The sequence below is a fragment of the Camelus ferus genome, chromosome 18 (assembly GCF_009834535.1).
Source record: "Camelus ferus isolate YT-003-E chromosome 18, BCGSAC_Cfer_1.0, whole genome shotgun sequence".
In the NCBI taxonomy this organism is placed as follows: Eukaryota; Metazoa; Chordata; class Mammalia; order Artiodactyla; family Camelidae; genus Camelus; species Camelus ferus.
This window is the reverse complement of record NC_045713.1, coordinates 858,041-880,634: the sequence shown is the minus strand read 5'-3', so window position 1 is coordinate 880,634 and position 22,594 is coordinate 858,041. Positions and strand designations below refer to the sequence as shown.

At 52.8% G+C, this 22,594-nt stretch overlaps 2 protein-coding genes and 1 pseudogene across 2 annotated transcripts; 2 read left to right on the top strand and 1 right to left on the bottom strand.

The window, feature by feature from the left end:
* Nucleotides 1-905: 905 nt before the first annotated feature.
* LOC116657639 (ryanodine receptor 3-like) lies at nt 906-2,508 on the top strand. Its single transcript, XM_032461029.1, has 5 exons — nt 906-917; nt 1,655-1,831; nt 1,921-2,027; nt 2,216-2,267; nt 2,413-2,508. Exons 1-5 carry the CDS (start codon nt 906-908, stop codon nt 2,506-2,508), a joined length of 444 nt encoding a protein of 147 aa, XP_032316920.1.
* Nucleotides 2,509-4,153: 1,645 nt separating this feature from the next.
* Nucleotides 4,154-10,019, bottom strand: LOC116657638 (annotated as a pseudogene).
* A 714-nt stretch (nt 10,020-10,733) lies between these two features.
* Nucleotides 10,734-22,593, top strand: LOC116657637 (ryanodine receptor 1-like; the record flags this gene model as incomplete). The annotated part of the gene is given in 14 exon segments (XM_032461028.1): nt 10,734-10,738; nt 10,896-10,971; nt 11,092-11,219; nt 12,094-12,192; nt 17,599-17,641; nt 18,918-18,966; nt 18,969-19,047; nt 19,151-19,211; nt 19,620-19,766; nt 20,021-20,120; nt 20,123-20,154; nt 21,783-21,939; nt 22,337-22,401; nt 22,492-22,593. Coding segments are annotated over 14 exon segments (1,143 nt in total), but the record flags the coding sequence as incomplete, so codon positions are not given.
* Nucleotide 22,594: the final 1 nt, after the last annotated feature.

The following is a 22,594-nucleotide window of genomic DNA, read 5'->3' as shown; positions in this document are numbered from 1 at the left end:
ACCTGACAGCATTTGGTGCAGGGCCCCCCTCAGGTGGACTGACTAGCAGGTCACAGCATCATCAGATTAAATAAAATCAGTAATGCAGAACGTGTTGTCTCCAGAACCATGCAGAACTAAAAGTTGGCAGACTTACATTGATAGTTTGGACGCTGGAGGACAAGAGCCAGGTCTTGACGTTGCCAGCAGTGGAGCGTCCTCAGTTCACCCAACAATCCTAGGGGATTTCACCGGGTGGTGGTTAGGGGCTTCCTCTGGACCAGGCACGTTGCCAGCATCCGTGTGTCCAGAACAAGCACTTGCATGAACACCTGGAGCTGCTCAGAGGATGATATTACCTGTGCAACATCACCCCTGGGCTCTGGAGGAAGTGGGGAGGGGGGGTTGAGACCTCCCCTGCAGAGTGTGCAGCTGTGAGGCTGCCACCCCCAAGGAGCCCGGCAGAGGCACGTGGAGTCCCTCCAGAGACAAAGGCATACCGAGGCCACACAGAACAGATGTGCCATTTCTGTAACAGTGACTTCCAACGGGCTGCTGGCAGAGCGGTGGGTACCATGGTGTGGAGGGGCTGGGATCCACTGTGGGGGCTGTTCACGCTCCTCCAGTTGAGAACACACCAAAGTGGGTTAGTACCTAGGGAAGAAGTGAGGATAACGAGACCTTCATTCATTAGGCCTTATGGTTAAATTCCTGAAAATTATTTGTCAAAAATGTAACAATTTAGGGGGAGGGTAAGCACAGTGGTAGTGTATGCTTAGCATGAAGGAGGTCCTGTGTACCATCCTCATGACTTCTGTTTAAAAAAAAAAAAAAGAAAAGAGTGTAACAATTTAATATGATACTGCTTCATGTTTTGTTACTTTTCCTCTGATTAGGATGTGATGGTTGGTTCGGGAGCTTGCCTAATGTGTGCCATTGTAAGGAATTTCAAGGCTTCTTATTTTTCAGATTTTTTTTAAAAGCCAAGATGCATGCTTTCTTAAAATTACAATGCCAACACCTTTTATTACAGAGTCTCTACTTTGGCCATGGAGACTCTGAGACAGTGGTAACGTAACTGGAGTCACCCAGATTCTGCCGAGAGGGCTGCCTGAATGCTGGTGATGGCTCCACTGTATCAAACTGCCTTTTTAACAGAGCATGGCTGGGGGCTAGCAGGTATGTATCACTGTATTTAAAATAGATAAACAACAAGGACCCACTGCACAGCACAGGGAACTATAGTCAACTTCTTCTAATAACCTATAATGGGAAAGAAAATATCTATGTATGTGTAACTGAATTGCTTTGCTGTACACCTGAAACTAGCATTGTAAATTGAGTAGACTTCAACAACAAATTTAACAACAAAAAAAACTTGTGCTGTTTCACAATCTCCCGCCACCCCCGCACCCCCGTGGTCCTCCTTAATTTACATACACGATTAGCCCTTAAGTATTTTCCTCCCATTTTTCTTTCTGAAGTGAACTTGGAGAGGAAGAGGAGACCTCAGAAGAGGAGAAACCTCAGTTTCTCCATCTGTAAAATGGGGATATTAATTATACTAGTCTTATAGGGCCATTGTGAGAATTAAGTAAATTCATAGGTAGTAAGGGTCTCATGGTAAGTGCTCATAAATGCTAGGTATTATTTTTAAGCATCAGGGTGAGATTAGGGAGATGAGAGATTAGGGAATGGGAGGCAAGGCTCAGAAGGGGGTAGCCAGAAGAAGGAGCAGTCTGAATTTGGTCAGAGATTAGGCACTGACTTGCACCCTGCCTCCCCAGGTCTGATCATTGACGCTTTTGGTGAGCTCCGAGACCAAAAAGAGCAAGTGAGGGAAGATATGGAGGTAGGTCATATCAGGGGGCGATCCAGAGGGATTACAGGACCCTGGGGGGGTCAAATGGGCCTCGACTCTGATGTTCGTGCCACCCGCAGACCAAGGGCTTCATCTGCGGCATCGGCATCGGCAGCGACTACTTTGATACGACACCGCATGGTTTCGAGACCCACACGCTAGAGGAGCACAACCTGGCCAATTACATGTCAGCGTGGGCCCACTGCCAATCAGGAGGGTGTGGAAATGGCCGGCAACATCCGGGGGAGGAAACCGGGCTTTGGTCAGTTAGGAAAAGGGGTGTGGAATCCATGTGGGTGGGTTCTCAGCCAGCCAATCAGGAGAAGGTAAGTAAGGCTGGTTATGACCTGTCTCCCACTGCCCTTCCAACCCCAGGTATTCCCTGATGTGTCTGATAAACAAGGATGAGACAGAACACACGGGTCAGGTAAGGATGTGTTAATGGGAGAAAAATGAGCAAGGACATGGAGAATTTTAATATAAGGTCAATCAGCAGGTGGCAGTAAAAAGGTCAGATCATATAAAGCATTTGAAGATTGACCAACCAACTCTTCCCAAACCCCAACACCTAGGAGTCTTATGTCTGGAAGATGTACCAAGAGAGATGTTGGGATTTCTTCACTAGTGGTGATTGTTTCCGCAAGCAGTATGAGGACCAGCTTAGCTGAGACACCCACAGCTGGCCTTCACTCCCACTTCAAATGCCTTATGCTTAGAGCAAGCCCCTTAGTCCCCAAATCCCTCCTCCCAAGGCCGCTGGGGGAGAGGTGACCATGTGCTGTAGAAATAATGTCTGTGCTGCACCTGACGTTGTACTGGATCGTTGAATTTGGGGGGGGTCAGTAGGCATCCAGGAATTCGGCCCTCCTCCCCTCACCACAGAAAACCAAGATGACAGCAGAGGCTAAAATCACGTTTATTGGGAGACACAGGCATGTCATGACCACTATATTGTGTCCACTGTGGAGGGGAGGGTGTGCAGAGACTGATTCCTAACACCCACTCCGAAACCCAGGGACCCATTCCTGGATAGAGAGGTTGCTGGGGGCAGTAGATCATCTGCTGGGCGTGTCTCCACTACCACAGGCCTGGGGAAGGAAGAGAAAAATCTGTTTACTCATTCATTTGTTCATTCATTCATTCATTCACATACATTCACAAAGGAGTCTACAGAGTGTGTGCCAGCACAATGCTGGGCTTCAGCAGTGCGAGAGCAGGCAGGGCTCCTGCTGTCGAGGAGCTCAGTCTGGAGCAGCAGCCCAAATGAATCAGTGAATGACGTGAGTGCTGGGTACTAGGATGTGGCAGGGGCTCCAGGGTTGAGTTGGGGTGAGGTTAGGGGTGAAGGGTTGGTGGGGAGGAGTGGGGGCTGGTGGGAGGGTCAGGGTTAGGGTGAAGGTAGGTGTGGGTACTGAGTGTCCAGCCAGGGGTCACGGCTGAGTGGTGGAAGGAAAGCAGGGGCTGAGGTTGGGGTCATGGATGGTGGGGCTTGGGTGGGGTCTGAGGCTGCTCTCTCACATGTCCCACGTTCTCAGTAGTCATCTTCGGACCTGACAGGTTCCTCCTGAGGAGGGACAGGCATGAGCTCGGGCGGTCCCCCACACATATCCCAGCCCCCCTCCCACGCTGAGGGTCCCTGACCTAGGACTGCTGCTCTTGAAGCCTCCAGGGGTTGTAAGCGAGCCTGTGGATAGGAAAGAGTCAGCAGTGGGCCCAGGGGGAGGGGAGGGCGCGGGGCAGTGGGGAGGCATCTCACCTGGTCAGCTGTGGGTCTGGACTACATGCCTCTGAGCATCATGAACTCTATGTGCCGCCATGGGGGTTGGGGTGGGGTGGTATGCAGTGACACACAGTGAGCTGGGACATGGATTCGGGAATAGAAAGAATAGAACTGGGTGTGGGTGTGGGTCTGCAGCCAGGATCTTAGGACTGGAGCTGTCCCTTCAGGGGAGGGGATCTTGGTTTACAGGGGTCTCATTTTGGGGTCAAGATTTGTGATCAGGGCGATGGGGGTCAAACATGTTATAGAGTGTTTATTTTTTAGATTCCACTTGGGTATCTGGGATCAGAACAAGGTTTCTGAGGTCTCTGGGAGTCCTGGTGGTTATAGAAATCTTATGGGGTCCGTGTGCAGAGCGGAGAGGTAGGGGTCTCTAGAATCATTTTGTAGATGAGGTTCTCTGGGGCCTCTTGTGGGATCAGATGGTAATGGGGGGGCCTCTGAGGGTCTGTTAGAAGCTGAGGAGGGTCTCTCTGGCGGTCTCTGGCAATCTGATGAGGGGGTTACAAGGGTCTCCAAAGCTTAAGGATTCTCTACTGACGCAAGCAGTCCGCATCTGGGATCCCCACAGAGCTGGATCGATGGTGGATCGGATCTGCCGAGCGGATGGCGGGGGGTAGCTGGGCAGAGCGGCAGCCGCGATCAGGCCCACCGTCCTCCAGCAGCCCAGTCTGGAGCCCTTGGCTCTCCCGTAAGCCTCTGTGCCCGCCAGCTCTGTGCCAAAGCCCCCATGCTCCCTGGCTTTTCTCCTTCTAAGAGAGGCAACAAATGGACACCCCAGGCAGGGGAGCAGCCTGAGCAAAGGTGGGGCACCGTCCAGTGCTATTGTCATCCAAGCAAGGCCCACTCACCTCAGGCTCCTTATCTTCAATCTCCCAACAAGCTGCCCCCTTCCCTGGGTTCCTCAGTTTGTCAAGAAGCTCTAGGATCAGGCCTCTGTTTAGCCCGGGCTGGGACACCAGTTCGATGCTGGGGGTGGGAGGAGGAGGCGGTCAGCAGACAGAGGGCTGGGCTGCAGGGAGAGGGCTGGCACAGGGGCTTGAGAACCCATCTAAGGGAATCTGGCGGTGAAGGTGCCAATAGAGGAAGAAGGCGGGGAAGTCTGGGCAGCTGCCACCTGGGGGATTCTGAGGTGTCTGAGGGATCAGACGAATTTAGAGAAGTTGGAGAATTCCAGAGGTGTCTCGGGTGTCCCCTGGAATTCCAGAGAACCCCCAGTAATTGGTCCTGAAGCCGTTGGCAACTTGTGAGGTTTTAGAACTCAGCATATCTTGGGGGAAAGGTCTGGGGTACAATTTGGAGGGTCTTGGAAGGCGGAGCCCTGGGGATTTCAGAGGGAGCAGGGACTTTGAAAGGGCCATAGGCGTTCTGTGGAATAAAATCATCAGTGTTCTAGGGAGCCGAGGGAGGCCCTGGGGGTGTTCTCACAGGGGGTGAGTTTGGGAAGGCTGCTCAGGGAGGGGAGGTTTACACTGAGCATCTTGGTGGCGCCAGGTTGTTTTCTTGGCGCTCTTGGCTGAGGGTGACTTTGACGAAGATGTGGAAGGCAGCCGACCTTGGGAAGAAAAAAGGCAAGTACTGGGGGAGGGTACAGTTCAAGTGTTAGAGCGCATGCTTAGCATGCAGGAGGCCCTAGGTTCAACCCCCTCCTCTAAAGTAAATAAATAAATAAATAACCCCTCCCCAAAAGGCAGTTCTGGGATGAGAGGACCAGAGACCCTCCCTTCAGACCATCAGCCCTTACTCTGCCCTCTCTCCCACGCCTTCCCATGACTCTCTCCTATCATTTCCCTTTTTCCTTTAGCCGAGGAGACTGATAGCCACTCTTGGTCATGAGGAAGAGAACTCTAGAAAGCAAGGACAGAACATGGGATTCAGACTTCTCAGTGGAGGTCAGATTCTCACGATGTGAGGGACCCCCGATGGCACTGAGGTCAGCAGAGAGCAGTGAGGGACAGGAGGAGAATGAGTGGTTGGTTTTACGATGCATAGGACGCCACTTCCAGGGGATGCTGCTCATCAAGTTACAGAGTTGCAGAGGTCTCAGGGGAGCTTCGAGACAGGACTCCCTGCTCTGGGGGCTCCTGGTGTGGCGTGGAGAAATTGCATTCTTCGGCTGAGGTTCTCGGGTTGGGCTCGAAGGGAGAGGGATCCCCTGTAGGGGGTCTTGATGTGGGGAAGAAGGCGAGGGGTGGTGTTCAGGGTACAGAGTCGCATGGGATCTCTGGGACCAGGTGGACCTGCCACATCTGCTAACCTGAGAGTTTGAACGAAAAGAGGGGTGGCTGTAGCTCGGCTAATTCCATGGCTGTGATGTGCAGGGACCAGATGTCACAGGGCTCGTTGTATCCCCCCTTCAGGGCCACGGCTGCCACTTCCGGAGCCATCCCATGGGCAGAGACCCTCAGAGAGCCAGGCGTGATATTAGGAATGGGAGGGGAGACTTCTAGGTAGGGGGTGGGGGGAAAGGAGTGAGACAGGTACTGAGCAGGAGAATGGGACACAGAGAGAGTTGGATGCAGACACATAAAGAGGCAGAGAGACAGAAATAAAGACGGAGAGAGGTAAAGACAGAGAGTCAGAGATAGACTATAAAACATAGACAGAGAGAGGCAAAGAGACAGGGAGAGCCACAGACTGAAACAGACAGAAAAGACAGCCACGGATAGATATGGAGAGACAGAGATCAGGATCAAAATCAACACAAACACTGAGAAAAACACGTGGAGGGGAGACATGCACAGAAAGACCTAGGGAAATGGAAAACTCAAGGGAGAGCCACAGAGTACACAGAACGCTCAACAGAGAAAGGCAGAGGCAGGGCAAAGTCAGGATGCAGATGCCAGAGATCCATGGTGGGGAAAGCCGCTGCCCACCACCACCAACCCCGCACAACCCCTGGCTGCCAGCCAGGCACCCCTCACCAGTAGGGTGTCCCAATGAAAGAGAGGCGTCGAGCCAGTGTGGCCCCGATCTGGGCCGATATACCAAAGTCAGCTGGAGGCAGAGGGAGAGACATACTGACCTAGGGTCCCTGTCCCCTCTGGCTCCCAGCCAGTCCCCCTCCCCCCCCCCACCAGCCACACTCACCAGTCTGACCTCCCCAGGGTCGTTGATGGGGATGTTGGATCCCTGGGGAAGAGAGGGGGGATCAGAGGCTGTCACAGACACCCCTCCCTCCTGCCAGCCCAACTCTGCCTCTGCTCCCTGGTCACACACTGCCTGAGCCCTCCAAATACCACTACCATCTCCCAGAGGCCCCACCCACCAAGGCTACTTTTCTGCCCCTAGATCACCTTGATGTCCCGGTGTATCTTCTTCTGTGAGTGTATATAGGCCAGTCCCTGGGAAGGAGGATGGAGAGGGGGGCTGTGAGTGTTCTGGGGGTGTGAGCAGAGACCTGCCCCCACCCAAACCCACCTAGCATCGCCTCCCCCCACCCAAACCCACCAAGCATCGCCTCACCTGGAGCACTTCCCGGCAGACATAGCTGATCTGGAGCTCTGACAGGGGGCTTGTGACTGCAAAGGTCACCCCGGCATGGTGTCAGATGGGGACCAGGAAACCTGGCCCCAGGAGCCCCTGGCTGCCACCCACACCACGTACCACATGGAGAGGGGGTAACAGGAGGGGACAAGGAATGGTCAGCAAAAAGAGAGGCAGCGATGCAGGGAACCAGAGGCCAGAGGGAGATAGATTTATTCAACAGACTACACATTTACTGTGTGCCAGGCGCCGTGGTAGGCAATGCGGACACAGCTGTGGACACAGAGACAGAGATCCCCACCCTCGTGGAGAGAATGTTCCAGTGGGGGATACGGACAGTAGACAAGAGAACTAGGTGAAAGAAACAGTATGTGAGATGCGAATAAATAGAAAAAAACAAAAGCAAGAAAAGACAACAGGAAATATGTGTGGGAAGGGGTATGACGTTTTATACTGGGTGATCAGCAAAGCAACTCTGAGAAGGTGACGGGGTTGAGGATGGGAGCATTCCCACTCAACGTGAACAAGATGAGCAAGTGCAAAGGCCCGGAGGTAGGAAAGTGCCTGGTGGGCCTGGAAAATGGCAAAGTGGGTGGAGTGGAGAGAAGGTGGGTCAGCCTGGGGTGGTTGTGGGCGTCAGACTCGTGGGCTGTGATGCGAAATTTGGGCTTATTGTTGGAGGGAAATGGAAGGCTTGGGAGGGCTCTGAGCAGGAGGTGATGTGACTTTGTTAAAATGAGGAAAGTCAGAGGGAGACAGAGACAGGGACAGAAAATCAGAAACAGATCCAAACTGAGGCAGACAAAGAGCGAGCTGGGCAGAGACCAAGAAGTGGGAAAACAGACACATTGAGAAACAGAGATTCAGAGGGGACAATATAGACACAGACAGAGAGGGCACAGAGCAGGTCTGACAGCTGGTGATGTGAGTCACTTCCTCTCTGTGGGCCTCAGATTCCCCGCCTAGGACTTCCTAATGAAGTCCTTCCTTTCCTGAGCTTTGTGGAGACAGGGAGATGGTCAGAGACAGAGGTGCACATCAGTAATCCAGAAGTGATCAGAGACCTTCCCCCCCCCCCAAATGCTCCAAGAGAGCGAAAAGCAGGCTGAGAGAATCAGAAATGCATTCACTGCTTAAATGAACATGTGGGCATGAAATGACAATTAGCCAGAAATGCAGAAATACTGAAATTTGTGAGTAGACCTTGGCGAGGAAAAGCAGACACAGAGGAAGATGGGGCGGGGGAAGGAGGAGGGGTCACTGCCTGCAGAAAGACTAGGGCTGGACTCTCAGGTCCTGGAGGACAGGGCTCAGGGCCTGCTCTGTCACATCCCCAGCATCATCCAGGTCAGGTCAGGCCCAGAGAAGGGGCTCATTGTGTGAAATATGGACCAGAAAGGCAGTCCCAGGAGACACAATGGCAGAGGGACAGAAGGGGTGGATTGGAGGAGCAGGGGCTCCTCTCACCTTGGTAGATACCCTGGAGAGAACCCGCCCCACAGTATTCCATGCAGATCCAGAGCCTCTGCAGCCTACAACAGTTCGAGAGCAATCACAGTAGCAGTAATAAATCATTTGTAGGACAGCTCCTAGCCCACTGCCTTGTTCTAGTTCAACAAGATCTTCAGTGTAAGAGCTGCCATCTCTCTCTCACCCACCAGAGTGAGACAGTCCCATTTCCATTTTTCCGATGGGGAAGTTGAGGCTCAGAGAGGAAATAATATGTTCAAGGTCAACTGGAATCAAACCCAGGTCTTTGGGCTCCTAAGCCAGAGCACCTCTGCTGTTCCACTCTAATCTAGAAGACAGGGTGGAGACTTCACAGGCTGTGAAAGTTCGGAGGCGACAGAGGAGGCCAGGGTGCCAGGTATAGGGAACAGAAGTCATTATTGAGGTATCTGGGATATTAGTTTGAGGGTCAGGGAATTTAGGGGTTCATATTAAAGGAACAGATAGTGAAACCGGGGGACCCGATGAGTAGGAGTATGAAAGATTGGTTTTAGGGGACTTGGTTCAGGTTTGGTTACTACAAGGGATCCATTTTGGGGACCCCTTGTAAGAAATGGGAGTTCTGGATTGGAGATTAGATTTGGGGATCCTTTGGTCAGAGAAGTGGGCCTTTGACTTGGAGATCAAGTTAGGGGTGCCCCAGTTAAAAATGAGGATCCATGATCGAGGTCAGGGTAGGGGGTACCCTCGTCAGGAATGGGAGTTCGGGGGTAGGGGCTGGGCTGGGTCCCAGGGCAGGTCTTAAGCTCATCACCAGAGATAACTCCCATGGTAGGCCACGACGTTGGCATGCCGACAAGTTTTCAAGATGAGGATTTCCTTCTGAAGTGTAGAAACATCATCATCTGCAAGGAGGGGCCGGAGAGAAAAGGCCGCTGCAGGGAAGGGGTCTGGGAGAGATCCCAGTGTCCCAGGAGGTGGGGGTGTGGGGAAGGCACTCCTGGGTTCTCTCCTCACCAGGCTGCATCTTCACCATCTTCAGTGCCACCAGGTCCCCCGTCACCTTGTCTCGAGCCTTATAAAGGGGAAGTTGGCAGTCAGGCAGGCTCCATTCGCCTGAGCTCTCCTCAGCATCCTTGAACCAAAGCCAAGGACTGGGACCCTATTGCATCCCCTTCCTCTTGGGCCTCACCCCAAAGATCTCTGGTCTGAGGGTGATGGAGAAGGAGGGGATTCCTCACCTTGAAGACTTCCCCATAGGTGCCCGCCGCCCAGCCGTTGCAGCAGGTCATAGTGGTCCCGGGGGTCCCTATTAAAGATGTCGGGGTCCGCAAGGTCCATTCCTGGGGGCCGGAGCTGGGCCTGTGCCCAGGGGCCAGCAGGGCCTCAGGGCTCGGAGTGCTGGCACCTCCCTCCCTCCCCAGAGGCCCTGCACCCGTCTTGCCTCCACTGGCTGTGGCCTTCCCCCTCCCCACTCTGGCTTCCTGCCCCAGCAGGCTTGTGCGGCCGGCTCCACCCCCTGTCCCCTGGGCCCTGAAAGCCTGTGAGAGGCAGCTTGCCTTGGGACCCAGGGGACCCCCCTCCACCTCCAGGGCCGTGGGCTGAATGTAAACCAGATGCAAACTATCTTAATTATGACCTGGGGTGGGGGGGTGCCCTAACACTCCCTCCCTCGTTCTGGGTGGCAGCTAAAAACTGTAGCTGAACCTCTGCTGAGTGCTTGAGACTTTGGCCACAACCGGTAGATGGCAGGTCTGCACGGGGATGACCATGCAGTGTCCATTACTGTTCCGGGGTGGTGGGGGGTGGGGCTCATAAGGCACTTAGTGGTAACCCCCTGTGCAGTGTGAAGACCAGTCAACGTGCACGTGTCTGGATACCCGTGTGCGTACATGTGGATGTACCCAGAGCATATACCTCCACATATACGACACATGCATGTGCTTTCATGCCTGCAGTGTGCAGAACCTGTACACACATGCGGTGCTCGCTCTCACCCACAAGACAGGAGCCTATGGGGACTGGGCGTGATCTGGCGGGGTCCAGGAGCCCCTCACCCCTGTCCCTGACAGGCAGAGCACAACAGCTTTGCAGGCCCCTAACCCTGGCGTCAGGGTGCAGCGTGGGACCGGGTTCAGGGACTTGAAATTGTGGAGCTCGGATCTTGCTTTAGGGATCATGGCGTGAGGCAAAGGGGACCTCAAAAAGCACCTTCCTCGGGACTTGGCCATGGCCCAAAGGGAGACTAATACGTGCATTCCAGCACAGCTTTTGAGTTCAGGGTCGCGAGCAACGCGACGTGCGTGCACGCCGTCAGGGATCCGTCTCCTTCCCTGGCAGCTCGCGCGCACACCTGCAGGCACTAGAACAGGGTACGCGAGGCCGGGGAAAACCTCAGCCCCGCCTCCTCGCCAGCGTGCCACGAGAAGGCGCCTGCGCACTTGGCTAGACCAGGCTTTTTCTCACGCCGTTGATTCTGCTCGGGTGGAGCATACACGCATGCGCTAACTGCGCCGGAGCGAAAACAATGACGTAGTTTCCGTTTCCACCAGTCTTTCCTTTTCCGGTCCTCGAGGAGTCCGCGGCGGCCGGGTCTGCGGCGGCCGGGTCTGCGGCTTCACCCCGGGTGTGGGAGGCGACGGAGTCCTGGCGATGTTTGAGCAGGTGAGAGCAAACGTGGGCAAGACGCTCAAGGGTATCGACAGGTCTGAGTTCGGTGGTAGGGAGCGCTTCTGGCCAAGCGGGGTGGAGGAGAGAATTTTCTGGAGTAAGGCGTGGTCAGTCCTGGGCTTGACCTGGGGTTCTCACCTATCATCCTGGAGATGTTTAAGGAAATAGCACTGCGAAGACCTAAAGGCAGAAGATAGCGTTTCCTACCGCCACTCTCCCCTTTAATTGCCTTAATGTCTCTCTGTGTCTGCTCCTCAGTCTCTTCGTGTCTCTTAGTGCCTCTTTATCTCTCCCTTCCTTCACCTCTCATTATTCATTTAACACATGTTTACTAAAATCTAGTCTGTGAGTGCTGGGCAATGCTGCAGACCAGAGTTGACCAAGACAGCCGCAGGCCATGCTTTCATAGGGTTCCCAGTTCAGAATCCAAACAAACCAAGTAGCTAGTTAGAACCAGTAGTGGTCAGGGTGTGATGAGGGGAGCTAGGCAGGAGAGGGACGGGGCTAGACCAGAATGAGATCTGGGGAGGGAAGGTAAGGGTGGGTAGCAAAGATGTCTAGGAGGCTAGGTATACAGTCTGCAATGACTGGCTGTCTGAAAGGTTGAGGAGGCAAGCTAGAAAAGACCCAAGGCTCTGATGCAGTTTAGAGCTTTGGCTTAGGTCTGGGGTGTGGATAAGTTTTATTAGAAATTATAGAGCTGATTCAGTATTTGGGTAGAGCCTAAGTGGCCAGTGACAGAGCTAAAGAAAGGGAAGAAAGGAAGAGAGAGAGGCGCAGGCTACAGTGACCCTCCTCCCTGGCCCCATAGAGTAACTGAGCTCAACTCCTGTCTCCTCTCTGTTCATCCATCTTTATTCTCCTCTAGGTATAATCCTGAGAATCTGGCCACCCTGGAGCGCTATGTGGAGACACAGGCCAAGGAGAATGCCTATGACCTGGAAGCCAACCTGGCTGTCCTAAAGCTGTGAGTTTCTACCTCCATTCCCACCCCCATGCCAGTAGCCAGCATGGTGCCACTCACAACACTGGGTGGGTGGGAGTTGGGGGTAGCCTGCAGGGTGTGGCTATCTTTTTTTTTTTTTCTAATTGAAGTATGGTTGATTTACAATATTACATTAGCCTCAGATGTGAAACATAGTGGTTACGTATTTTTATAGACTATATTTTACGTAAAGTTATAAAATATCAGTTATATTCGTGTGCTGTACATTATCCTTGTATCTTACTAATTTTATGCCTAGTATTTCGTACCTCTTAATCCCCTTCCCCTGTCTTTGCCTCTCCTCAACCCCACTCCCCTCTGGTAAGCCACTAGTTTGTTCTCTGTATCTGTGAGTCTCTTTCTGTTTTGTTACATTCATTTGTTTTATTTATTATTTTTAGATTCCACATGTAAGTCAAAACATACAGTATTTGTCTTCTTTTGATTCATTTCACTAAGCACAATAGCCTCGAGGTCCATTCATGTTGTTGCAAATGGCAAAATTTCATTCTTTTATGGCTGAGTGATACTCCATTTTGTGTGTGTTTAGGTGTCACATTTTCTTTATCCATTCATTTGTTGATGGACACTTAGGTTGTTTCCATATTTTGGCTGTTGTAAATAGTGCTGCCATGAAAATGTGCATGTATCTTGTGGAATTGGTATTTTTGTTTTCTTTGGATATATAGTCGTGAGTGGAATTGCTGGGTCACTTGGTAGTTCTGTTTTTAATTTTGTGGGGAACTTCCATCCTGTTTTCCAAAGTGGCTGCACCAGTTTACATTTCCACCAACAAGAGTTCTCTCTTCTCCACACCTTCACCAACATTTTGTTGTTTGTTACCTTTTTGACGATAGCCATTCTGACAGCTGTGAAGTAATATCTTATGGTGGTTTTGATTTGAATTTCCCTGGTGATTAGCAGCGTCGAACATCTTTTCTTGTGTCTGTTGGCCATCTGTACATCTTTGGGAAAATGTCTGTTCAGGTCTTCTGCCCTTTTTTTAACAGGGTGGTTTGTTTTTGTTTGTTTGGTTTGGTTTGGTTTATTTTGGTTTTTGACATTGAGTTGTATGAACTCTTTGTATATTTTGGATAAGATGTGGCTTCCTTTGATGTGCAGGATTAGGAAGCCAAGGAAGTTGGGGCAGGAGGAGGGATGGCGTTTTCAAAATTGGTTATAAAACATAAAAGCTAGTACATAAATACAGAGTTCAGCAAGTAATTGTAAATGAACACCCGCGTGATCACCATCCAAATTGCAAAGCTTTGTGTTGCTGGCGCCCCTCGTCCTTTGTCTCATATGCTTTGTGCCAACCGCCCCCACCCTGCTCACCACCTTTATGCTCTCACGGCCCAGCTTTATGTGGGTTTACCGCACACGTGTGCGTCCCAGTTAGCTTAGCTCAGGTTTGCCTGCTCTGAACTGGGAGCTCTCCTGGCATCTTCCACTCAGCCCTGGGTTTGTGAGATCCATCCCCTCTCTGTGTGGATGCGATTTGTTTGTTGTCATGGCTGTATAGTGTTCCACGTGGGACTGTTCTCCTGATGGCGGACGTTTGATGTCTTTCACCTCAGTGCTTTGTTGATTTTTACAGGTTGCAAGGGCTCGGTTTTGACCTGTAAAATGGAGATAACGGTGCTTGTGTTTGTGAGGTTGTTACTGGTGATGACACTGCTGAGAGAGTGCTCCCCACATGGTAGCTTCTGTGCTGTAAGCTTTGGGGCATGAACTCTCTTAGGTGCTGTATGGCCCTTGTGAGGTAGGTCTGGTTGTTACTGTCCCATCGTGCAAGAGGGGAAACTGATGCACAGAGTGTTTAAGATAAGTAGTCCAAGGGCACTCAGCAGGCACAGCCGGCTGGACAAGAGATGACCTGCTGAATGTGTCCAGCATGGACGTCTGGATAGCCAATGACGGGTAAGATCCTCAGAAGAGGACAACCTAAGACAGGCACAGGCGGCTGGACCACAGATGGCCTACTCAGTGTGTCCATCATGAACGGCTGACTAGCCAACGACAGGTAAGATCCTCAGAGGAGGACAACCTAAGACAGGCACAGCTGGTTGGACCACAGATGGCCTACTCTTTGTGTCCAGCATGGATGGCTGGATAGCCAACGACGGGTAAGATCCTCAGAGGAGGACAACCTAAGACAGGCACAGCCGGCTGGACAAGAGATGACCTGCTGAATGTGTCCAGCATGGACTTCTGGATAGCCAACGACGGGTAAGATCCTCAGAGGAGGACAACCTAAGACAGGCCCAGCCGGCTGGACAAGAGATGACCTGCTGAATGTGTCCAGCATGGACGTCTGGATAGCCAACGACGGGTAAGATCCTCAGAGGAGGACAACCTAAGACAGGCACAGCCGGCTGGACAAGAGATGACCTGCTGAATGTGTCCAGCATGGACGTCTGGATAGCCAATGACGGGTAAGATCCTCAGAGGAGGACAACCTAAGACAGGCACAGGTGGCTGGACCACAGATGGCCTACTCAGTGTGTCCATCATGGACAGCTGACTAGCCAATGACGGATAAGTTCCTCAGAGGAGGACAACCTAAGACAGGCACAGCTGGCTGGACCACAGATGGCCTAATCACTGTGTCCAGCATGGACGGCTGGATAGCCAACGACGGGTAAGATCCTCAGAGGAGGACAACCTAAGACAGGCACAGCTGGTTGGACCACAGATGGCCTACTCTTTGTGTCCAGCATGGACGGCTGGATAGCCAACGACGGTAAGATCCTCAGAGGAGGACAACCTAAGACAGGCACAGCTGGTTGGACCACAGATGGCCTATTCAGTGTGTCCAGCATGGACGGCTGGATAGCCAACGACGGGTAAGATCCTCAGAGGAGGACAACCTAAGACAGGCACAGCTGGCTGGACCACAGATGGCCTACTCTTTGTGTCCAGCATGGACGGCTGGATAGCCAACGACGGGTAAGATCCTCAGAAGAGGACAACCTAAGACAGGCACAGGCGGCTGGACCACAGATGGCCTACTCAGTGTGTCCATCATGAACGGCTGACTAGCCAACGACGGGTAAGATCCTCAGAGGAGGACAACCTAAGACAGGCACAGCTGGTTGGACCACAGATGGCCTACTCTTTGGTGTCCAGCATGGATGGCTGGATAGCCAACGACGGGTAAGATCCTCAGAGGAGGACAACCTAAGACAGGCACAGCCGGCTGGACAAGAGATGACCTGCTGAATGTGTCCAGCATGGACTTCTGGATAGCCAACGACGGGTAAGATCCTCAGAGGAGGACAACCTAAGACAGGCCCAGCCGGCTGGACAAGAGATGACCTGCTGAATGTGTCCAGCATGGACGTCTGGATAGCCAACGACGGGTAAGATCCTCAGAGGAGGACAACCTAAGACAGGCACAGCCGGCTGGACAAGAGATGACCTGCTGAATGTGTCCATCATGGACAGCTGACTAGCCAATGACGGGTAAGTTCCTCAGAGGAGGACAACCTAAGACAGGCACAGCTGGCTGGACCACAGATGGCCTAATCACTGTGTCCAGCATGGACGGCTGGATAGCCAACGACGGGTAAGATCCTCAGAGGAGGACAACCTAAGACAGGCACAGCTGGTTGGACCACAGATGGCCTACTCTTGTGTCCAGCATGGACGGCTGGATAGCCAACGACGGGTAAGATCCTCAGAGGAGGACAACCTAAGACAGGCACAGCTGGTTGGACCACAGATGGCCTACTCTTTGTGTCCAGCATGGACGGCTGGATAGCCAACGACGGGTAAGATCCTCAGAGGAGGACAACCTAAGACAGGCACAGCTGGTTGGACCACAGATGGCCTACTCAGTGTGTCCAGCATGGACGGCTGGATAGCCAACGACGGGTAAGATCCTCAGAGGAGGACAACCTAAGACAGGCACAGCTGGCTGGACCACAGATGGCCTACTCTTTGTGTCCAGCATGGACGGCTGGATAGCCAACGACGGGTAAGATCCTCAGAGGAGGACAACCTAAGACAGGCACAGCTGGTTGGACCACAGATGGCCTACTCAGTGTGTCCAGCATGGACAGCTGGATAGCCAACGACGGGTAAGATCCTCAGAGGAGGACAACCTAAGACAGGCACAGCTGGCTGGACCACAGATGGCCTACTCTTTGTGTCCAGCATGGATGGCTGGATAGCCAACGACGGGTAAGATCCTCAGAGGAGGACAACCTAAGACAGGCACAGCCGGCTGGACAAGTCGTGGCCTACTCATTGTGTCCAGTATGGACTTGGATTTGGAGAGAGAAAGCATCACTCGGTCCTTGAGGCCGTATGAAGTGGCCTTATAAGCTAAGTGAATGAATGACAAAGGAGAGAGGGAGGGAGAGAGAAAAGAAGGAAGGAGGGATGGGAGGGAGGGGAAGGAGGAAGATGTGCTTAATTAACTCTTATGAGTCTGAATTCTGAGGTGGCTTGAGTGTTCAAAGGGGGCGACATTAACTTGGGCATTTAGGACAACAAGACAGGGGGGGGTATTAGGTTATTTATTTATCTTTTTTTTTAATGGAGGTACTGGGGATTGAACCCAGGACCTCGTGCATGCTAAGCATGTGCTCTACCACTAATCTATACCTACCCACCTAAGACCTTGACTTCTAATACCATTTTCCTCAACGAGGAACCAAGCAGCTTGGAGAAGTGGCAGATTTCAGGGCTGGGGCAGGGAAATGCAAGATGAGAGTGGATTACCTTATCAGAAAGCAAGGATGTGCTCAATGAAAAATGGGTGACAGGCTGAAAGGACCCAGCCACCAGCTAGAAGGGGCCCCCCACTGGGCAAATCAGGGACACCCTGAGCATCAGGAAGGACAGGAAGGGCTATGAATTGAAACAGCAAATAGATCTAAATCCATGGATTCATAGTAAATCTCTGTTCCACTCCCATCCCACCCCCTGCAAACAAAACCCATTGGCCACCTTGGCAGGATGTTAGAGCATCGACTCGTCATTTATTAAAACTGGTAACGAAAGAGCCTGATTCATCAGACAAAATTAAATGAAACAGTGAGAAGCACACCGTTCCCCAGAGCCAGAGCAAGGCCAGACCGCTGGCCCTGCCTCCCCACCTGAATTCAGGTCTATGTTGTTTGTCTTTTGTTTTTTGTTTTTGCACATCCCGGCTCCAAATGCAAGCCACCTACCTCCCTAAGCTCCCCAAAAGATGGCAGTAGGGGGGAAGGACAAACTTCACCTGGCACGGGGTCTTTAGAGCCTGACCCCGAGTGAGATGTGACCCCACTGTGTCGAGTCCCCTGTGAGAGAAGGACTGGAATTCCAAAGCCCCCTGGCCTGGCTGGTGGCTCCTCTTCCCTCCTGCCCTGACATCTTGTGGCCTCTTTCTCTCGGCAGGTCTTTCCCCAGCAACTACTGGGACAAGTTCGTCAAGCGGAAGGTGAGAGAATGTGAATGGGGCAGTAGATGGGCCTCCTGGGCTGGGTCCCTTCCTGCCACCTGGCCATCTAAGGCCCCATCATGGCACTTGCTGTGTGTGTGACCTTGGGCGAGGGGATTTGCTGAGGGAGCACCTCAGTTTGCCCATCTGGAAATAGGCATGAGAACCACACACCCCTCTCTGGAAAGCGACGATGTGCATAACAAGCATGACGCAGTGCCTGGCACAGAGTAAGTACTCAATAAATACTAATTTTAGGGGAGGAAGTAAAGCATTCTGTTTTAAGCACATTGACTCAGGAACTGGACTGTCTTGTTTTCTCCTCCTAGCTGTGTGAGCCTTTCGGTGTCTCAGTTTCCCTCACGTTCAAAGTGAGGTAATAAGAGGGCCGCCCCCACAGGGTTGTTGTAAAGTTTATATGACCTACTAGGTGCACAGTATCTGGCCCATAGGAAAACATCCGGGCTGCGGATGCTCAGTGGCAGAGCACATGCCCCACCATGCATGAGGTCCTGGGTCCAATCCCCAGTACCTGCAACCTAAAAAAAAAAAGATACATGTTGGCTGATACGTTCATTCACTCAGCAGATGTTTACTGAGCACCTACTACGTGCCAAGAACAATTTTTGGAGGGCGTGGAGTCCAAGCAGTAGGTACGTTTCAAGCAGTAAACACATTTTGATGCTTGAGTTGGACAGACAGATGAGGAACACGTTTATGGTGTTCAGGCGGTGATAAGTACTGCAGAAGGAAAAAATAATCCAGTAAGAGGGTTGGGGAGTGTGGGGGTGCTGGCCCAGAGAGGTTTGCTCTTTCTTGTGCAGGGTGGGTAGGGAGTGAGCCAGGTGGAAATCTGGGGGAATACCGCCCTGGGCCAGGGGGAACAGCCAGTGCAAAGGTCCTGGGGAGGAACGTGCCTGGCGTATTTGAGGAGCCGTGAGGGGGGCCAGTGTGGCTGGAGCAGAGTGGAGTAAGGGGGTGAGGGGGAGGAGATAAGTCCATAGATGACAGCGGCCCAGTTGTATAGTATTCTTTGCCCCCTGCCTAATAATAATAAGTTATCCCAAATAATTTGGCTAATGAATTAACTGGACCTTTATCACGTTTGGACCCTCCCCCTGAGGATCTGAAAAAAAGCTCTGGCCCTTCTTCCCAGAAAAGATGCATTCCCAATTTTTCACAGAAAATTCAGAGTGTTCCCAGATGCCTCTCCAGACCCAGGCCATGACTCGCCCCACTCCGGTGGTGTCTGCTTGCCCTCTGCTCTCCTGCGCAGGTCCTGGACAAGCACGGGGACATCTGTGGGCGGGAGCAGATCGCCGAGCTGCGGGCATGGATCTGTCCATGCTGGAGATCACAGCGCACAGTGAACGCAAGCCTGAGCCACCGCCGGGGCTGCTTACCTGGTGAGCCAGGGGTGATCCTGCCCAGGCCAGGGGCAGGCAGGGGAGGTGGGCCAGGGTCTGACCCTCCGGCATACTGGCCATCCCTCTTCCCTCCACCTGACAGGCTCATGTCCATCGGCGTCAAGTACCAGATCTGGAAGTTCGGGGTCATCTTCACCGACAATGTGAGGAGGGACTTGTAGGTGGGGGAGGGACCTGCAGGAGAGGGCCCTGGGAGGGTTGGGGGCTCCAGCACCAGGGGAGCCCTGACCAGGGACTGAGTCCTGAGCCTCTGTGCACCTCTGTTCCTCGGCACCCTCTGAACACCCGCCCAAGGCTCCTTGTCCCCTAGAATGCTCTTGGATTTCCAGACTACGTCCTGCAGAGGCTCCTCAACCCCACCCAGGATGGGCTTCTCACCCAGAGTGCTCCATTGTTCTAGAGTGTTCCTGATCCCCTCAAGTAATCCCAAGCCAGCGATGGCAACCCTGACCCCCCAGAGCGCACCTGACCCTCTTGAATGTTCCGGGGGCTCCCCGAGCTCTCCTTGACCCTCAGGAATGCTCTCTGACCCTGACTCTGTGTGCCCACAGTCTTTCCTGAACCTGGGCTGGTACATGGTGATGTCCCTCCTGGGGCACTACAACAACTTCTTTTTCGCTGCTCACCTCCTGGACATTGCCATGGGGGTCAAGACACTGCGCACCATCCTCTCCTCCGTCACCCGATGGGAAACAGGTGTGGAGAGGAACTGCCTGAGGGATGTGAGCCGGGCAGGGCCAAGCATGGCAGTCTGAGCAAGGGTGGAGGGGTGAGGGCTGGGCGGCCAGGGTGAGGAGGGGCCAGGAGGGCAGGCCGAGCCAGGGTGGGTGTGGGTCGTGAGGCCCCAGCAGGGAGAGCCACCTGGGTAGCAGCAGGGTCAGGAGCCCGAAGGCTGGGCAAGGTGGAGGGGCCGGCTGAGCATGGCGCTGACCCGCCCCCTGCCTGCCCCCAGCTGGTGATGACCGTGGGCCTCCTGGCGGTGGTGCTCTACCTGTACACCGTGGTGGCCTTCGACTTCTTCCGCAAGCTCTACAACAAGAGCGAGGACGAGGACAGCCTGACATGAAGTGTGACGACATGATGACGGTGAGCCCTTCCCCCCAACGCTCTTGGCAACTTCCGACCACCCCTGACCCTCAGGTTTCCCATCTGCCAAGGGCTTAGGAACAGTGCCTACCTTGTAGGCTTATCGTGAGGGTTCAGTGAGCTGATACTTGTGAGGTACTACGAACAGTGCTCAATAAACGTTAGCCACTGTTGTCGTATTATTTGAGCTTTTAAAGCTGTTATTATTGGAAAGGTGCTCAGGCACAGTGCCTGACTTACAAGCTACATGTTTTGGGGTTTAGCTACTCAGCTTCCCTATGCTCTGGTGTCCTCACCTGTGAAATGAGTGTATAATAACAGTGCCTACATCCTAGGGTGGCTTTTAGGACGTAGTGATGCTCCCTGATCATCTAAGAATAAATAGTTGTAGAACACTGCCTGGTAGGGATCAAGGATTCCATAGAGGTGAGCTATTGTCATCATTATCTGTAATTAAAAGTTTCACCCAAAGAATGCCATGCAGGTTTCATTTTTTTCTCTTCTAGTCTACTAGAGATGATCATAACCAAATTGAGTTTCTCCTACTAGAGGCATGGGCCACATTTAAATGAATTGTCCCAGGGCTTTATCTCAGAAGATGGCCTGTAATCAGGCACCGTGCTCCTGGGACCTATCCAGCTCCTCAGCCTGACGTTTGAGCCCCACCACCCAGACCTGGCCTTGCCACTCAGCCTTGTTCCCTCCAGTCACTGGTCTTAGCCCTTACCTAAGACAACTAGGTTCTCCCACTTCCCAGGGACACAAAAAGGATAGTGTAAAATCTTTCCCACATGCCAGGCAGACCATGTTCCTCTCTCTTCTCAGAACTTCCTCTTGGTTCCCCAGTGCCTTCAGCATGGCTTATGAATAGCCAGGGAATAGCTAGCCTGGCCTGAGTCTAACCACAGTCCTTCTTGCCTTTTGCTCTCTGGCTGCCTGGTGCCCCTCAGTTCCCCTAAGATCATGTATTTCCTCCCAACCCAAGCCCTTTGCATCTGACGGTCTCTCTGCCCCACCACCACCTCAGACCCTGAGTACAAATACCCCTTCCCTTGATGCCTCACCTTTCAACTTAAGTGCTGCCTCCTACAGGAAGCCCTCCTTGACCATCGGCTGGACCTCATTCCTCTTGCTGTTCTTGCTCACGGGAGCTCTACTTTCCAGCTTCACTGACCCTCTTTCACTTCCTCACAGGAACGAGATGTCTTCTTTCCTCCCCAGTGGTGACGTTGCATGTGTGGTTTTCCCTGCCTGGAACACTCTCTTCCACCTAACATTTCCTTCAAGTTCCAGTTCACACATGTCCCTGCTTCTAGGAAGCCTTGCCTGATCACCCAGGCTTTGTGAGGCTTTCAGAGCTTCAGCGCTTCCTATACTCCCCCCATCTCGCCCCCAATTACACTGTGCTTTCCCCGTCCCAGCCCTCAGCCCTCTGCCTGAGCTGTCCCTGTCACAACCCTGATCATTTCTGGGCTGTCACTGTCTGATGCCATGTGAGGGCGGAGCCCAGGGCTGTCTCAGCCATTACTGTGAGTCTCCTGCCCCACTAGCCCAGGGTCCTGTAGGTACTTTGTGAATACCGAATGATTGAATGCATGACTAATATGCTTCTCACCTTGCCCCCACAGTGTTACCTGTTTCACATGTACGTGGGTGTCCGAGCAGGTGGGGGCATTGGGGACGAGATTGAGGACCCAGCAGGTGATGAATATGAGCTGTACCGGGTGGTCTTCGAAATCACCTTCTTCTTCTTTGTCATCGTCATCCTGCTGGCCATCATCCAGGGTCAGTGCTGGTCGGGGTTGTGGGAGTGGAGATGCCCAGAGGCAGACTAGCTCCTCTGAGAGTGCAGGCCCGGGATCTGGTTGACCTGGCTCTGTTTCTCCCTACTGTGAGACTTTGGGCAAGTTACCTCTCTGAACCTCAGTTTCTCCATCTGTAAAATGGGGATATTAATTATACTAGTCTTAGGGTCGTTGGGAGAAATAGTCAATTCATAGGTAGTAAGGGTCTCATGCTAAGTGCTCAATAAATGCTAGGTATTATTTTCAAGCAGCAGGGTGAGATTAGGGAGATGAGAGATTAGGGAATGGGAGGCAAGGCTCAGAAGGGGGTAGCCAGAAGAAGGAGCAGTCTGAATTTGGTCAGAGATTAGGCACTGACTTGCACCCTGCCTCCCCAGGTCTGATCACTGACGCTCTTGGTGAGCTCCGAGACCAACAACAGCAAGTGAGGGACGATATGGAGGTAGGCCATATCAGGGGGCGATCCAGAGGGATTACAGGACCCTGGGGGTGTCAAGTGGGCCTCGACTCTGATGCTTCCTGCCACCCACAGACCAAGTGCTTCATCTGCGGCATCAGCATCGGCAGCGATGACTTTGATACGACACTGCATGGTTTCGAGACCCACACGCTAGAGGAGCACAACCTGGCCAATT

Bases quoted from the DNA above. Each gene is read 5' to 3' on its own strand.
- LOC116657639 (XM_032461029.1), top strand. The intron at 1,832-1,920 runs GTAGGTCATATC...TGCCACCCGCAG, and splicing joins AAGTGAGGGAAGATATGGAG to ACCAAGGGCTTCATCTGCGG. The intron at 2,268-2,412 runs GTAAGGATGTGT...CCCAACACCTAG, and splicing joins AGACAGAACACACGGGTCAG to GAGTCTTATGTCTGGAAGAT.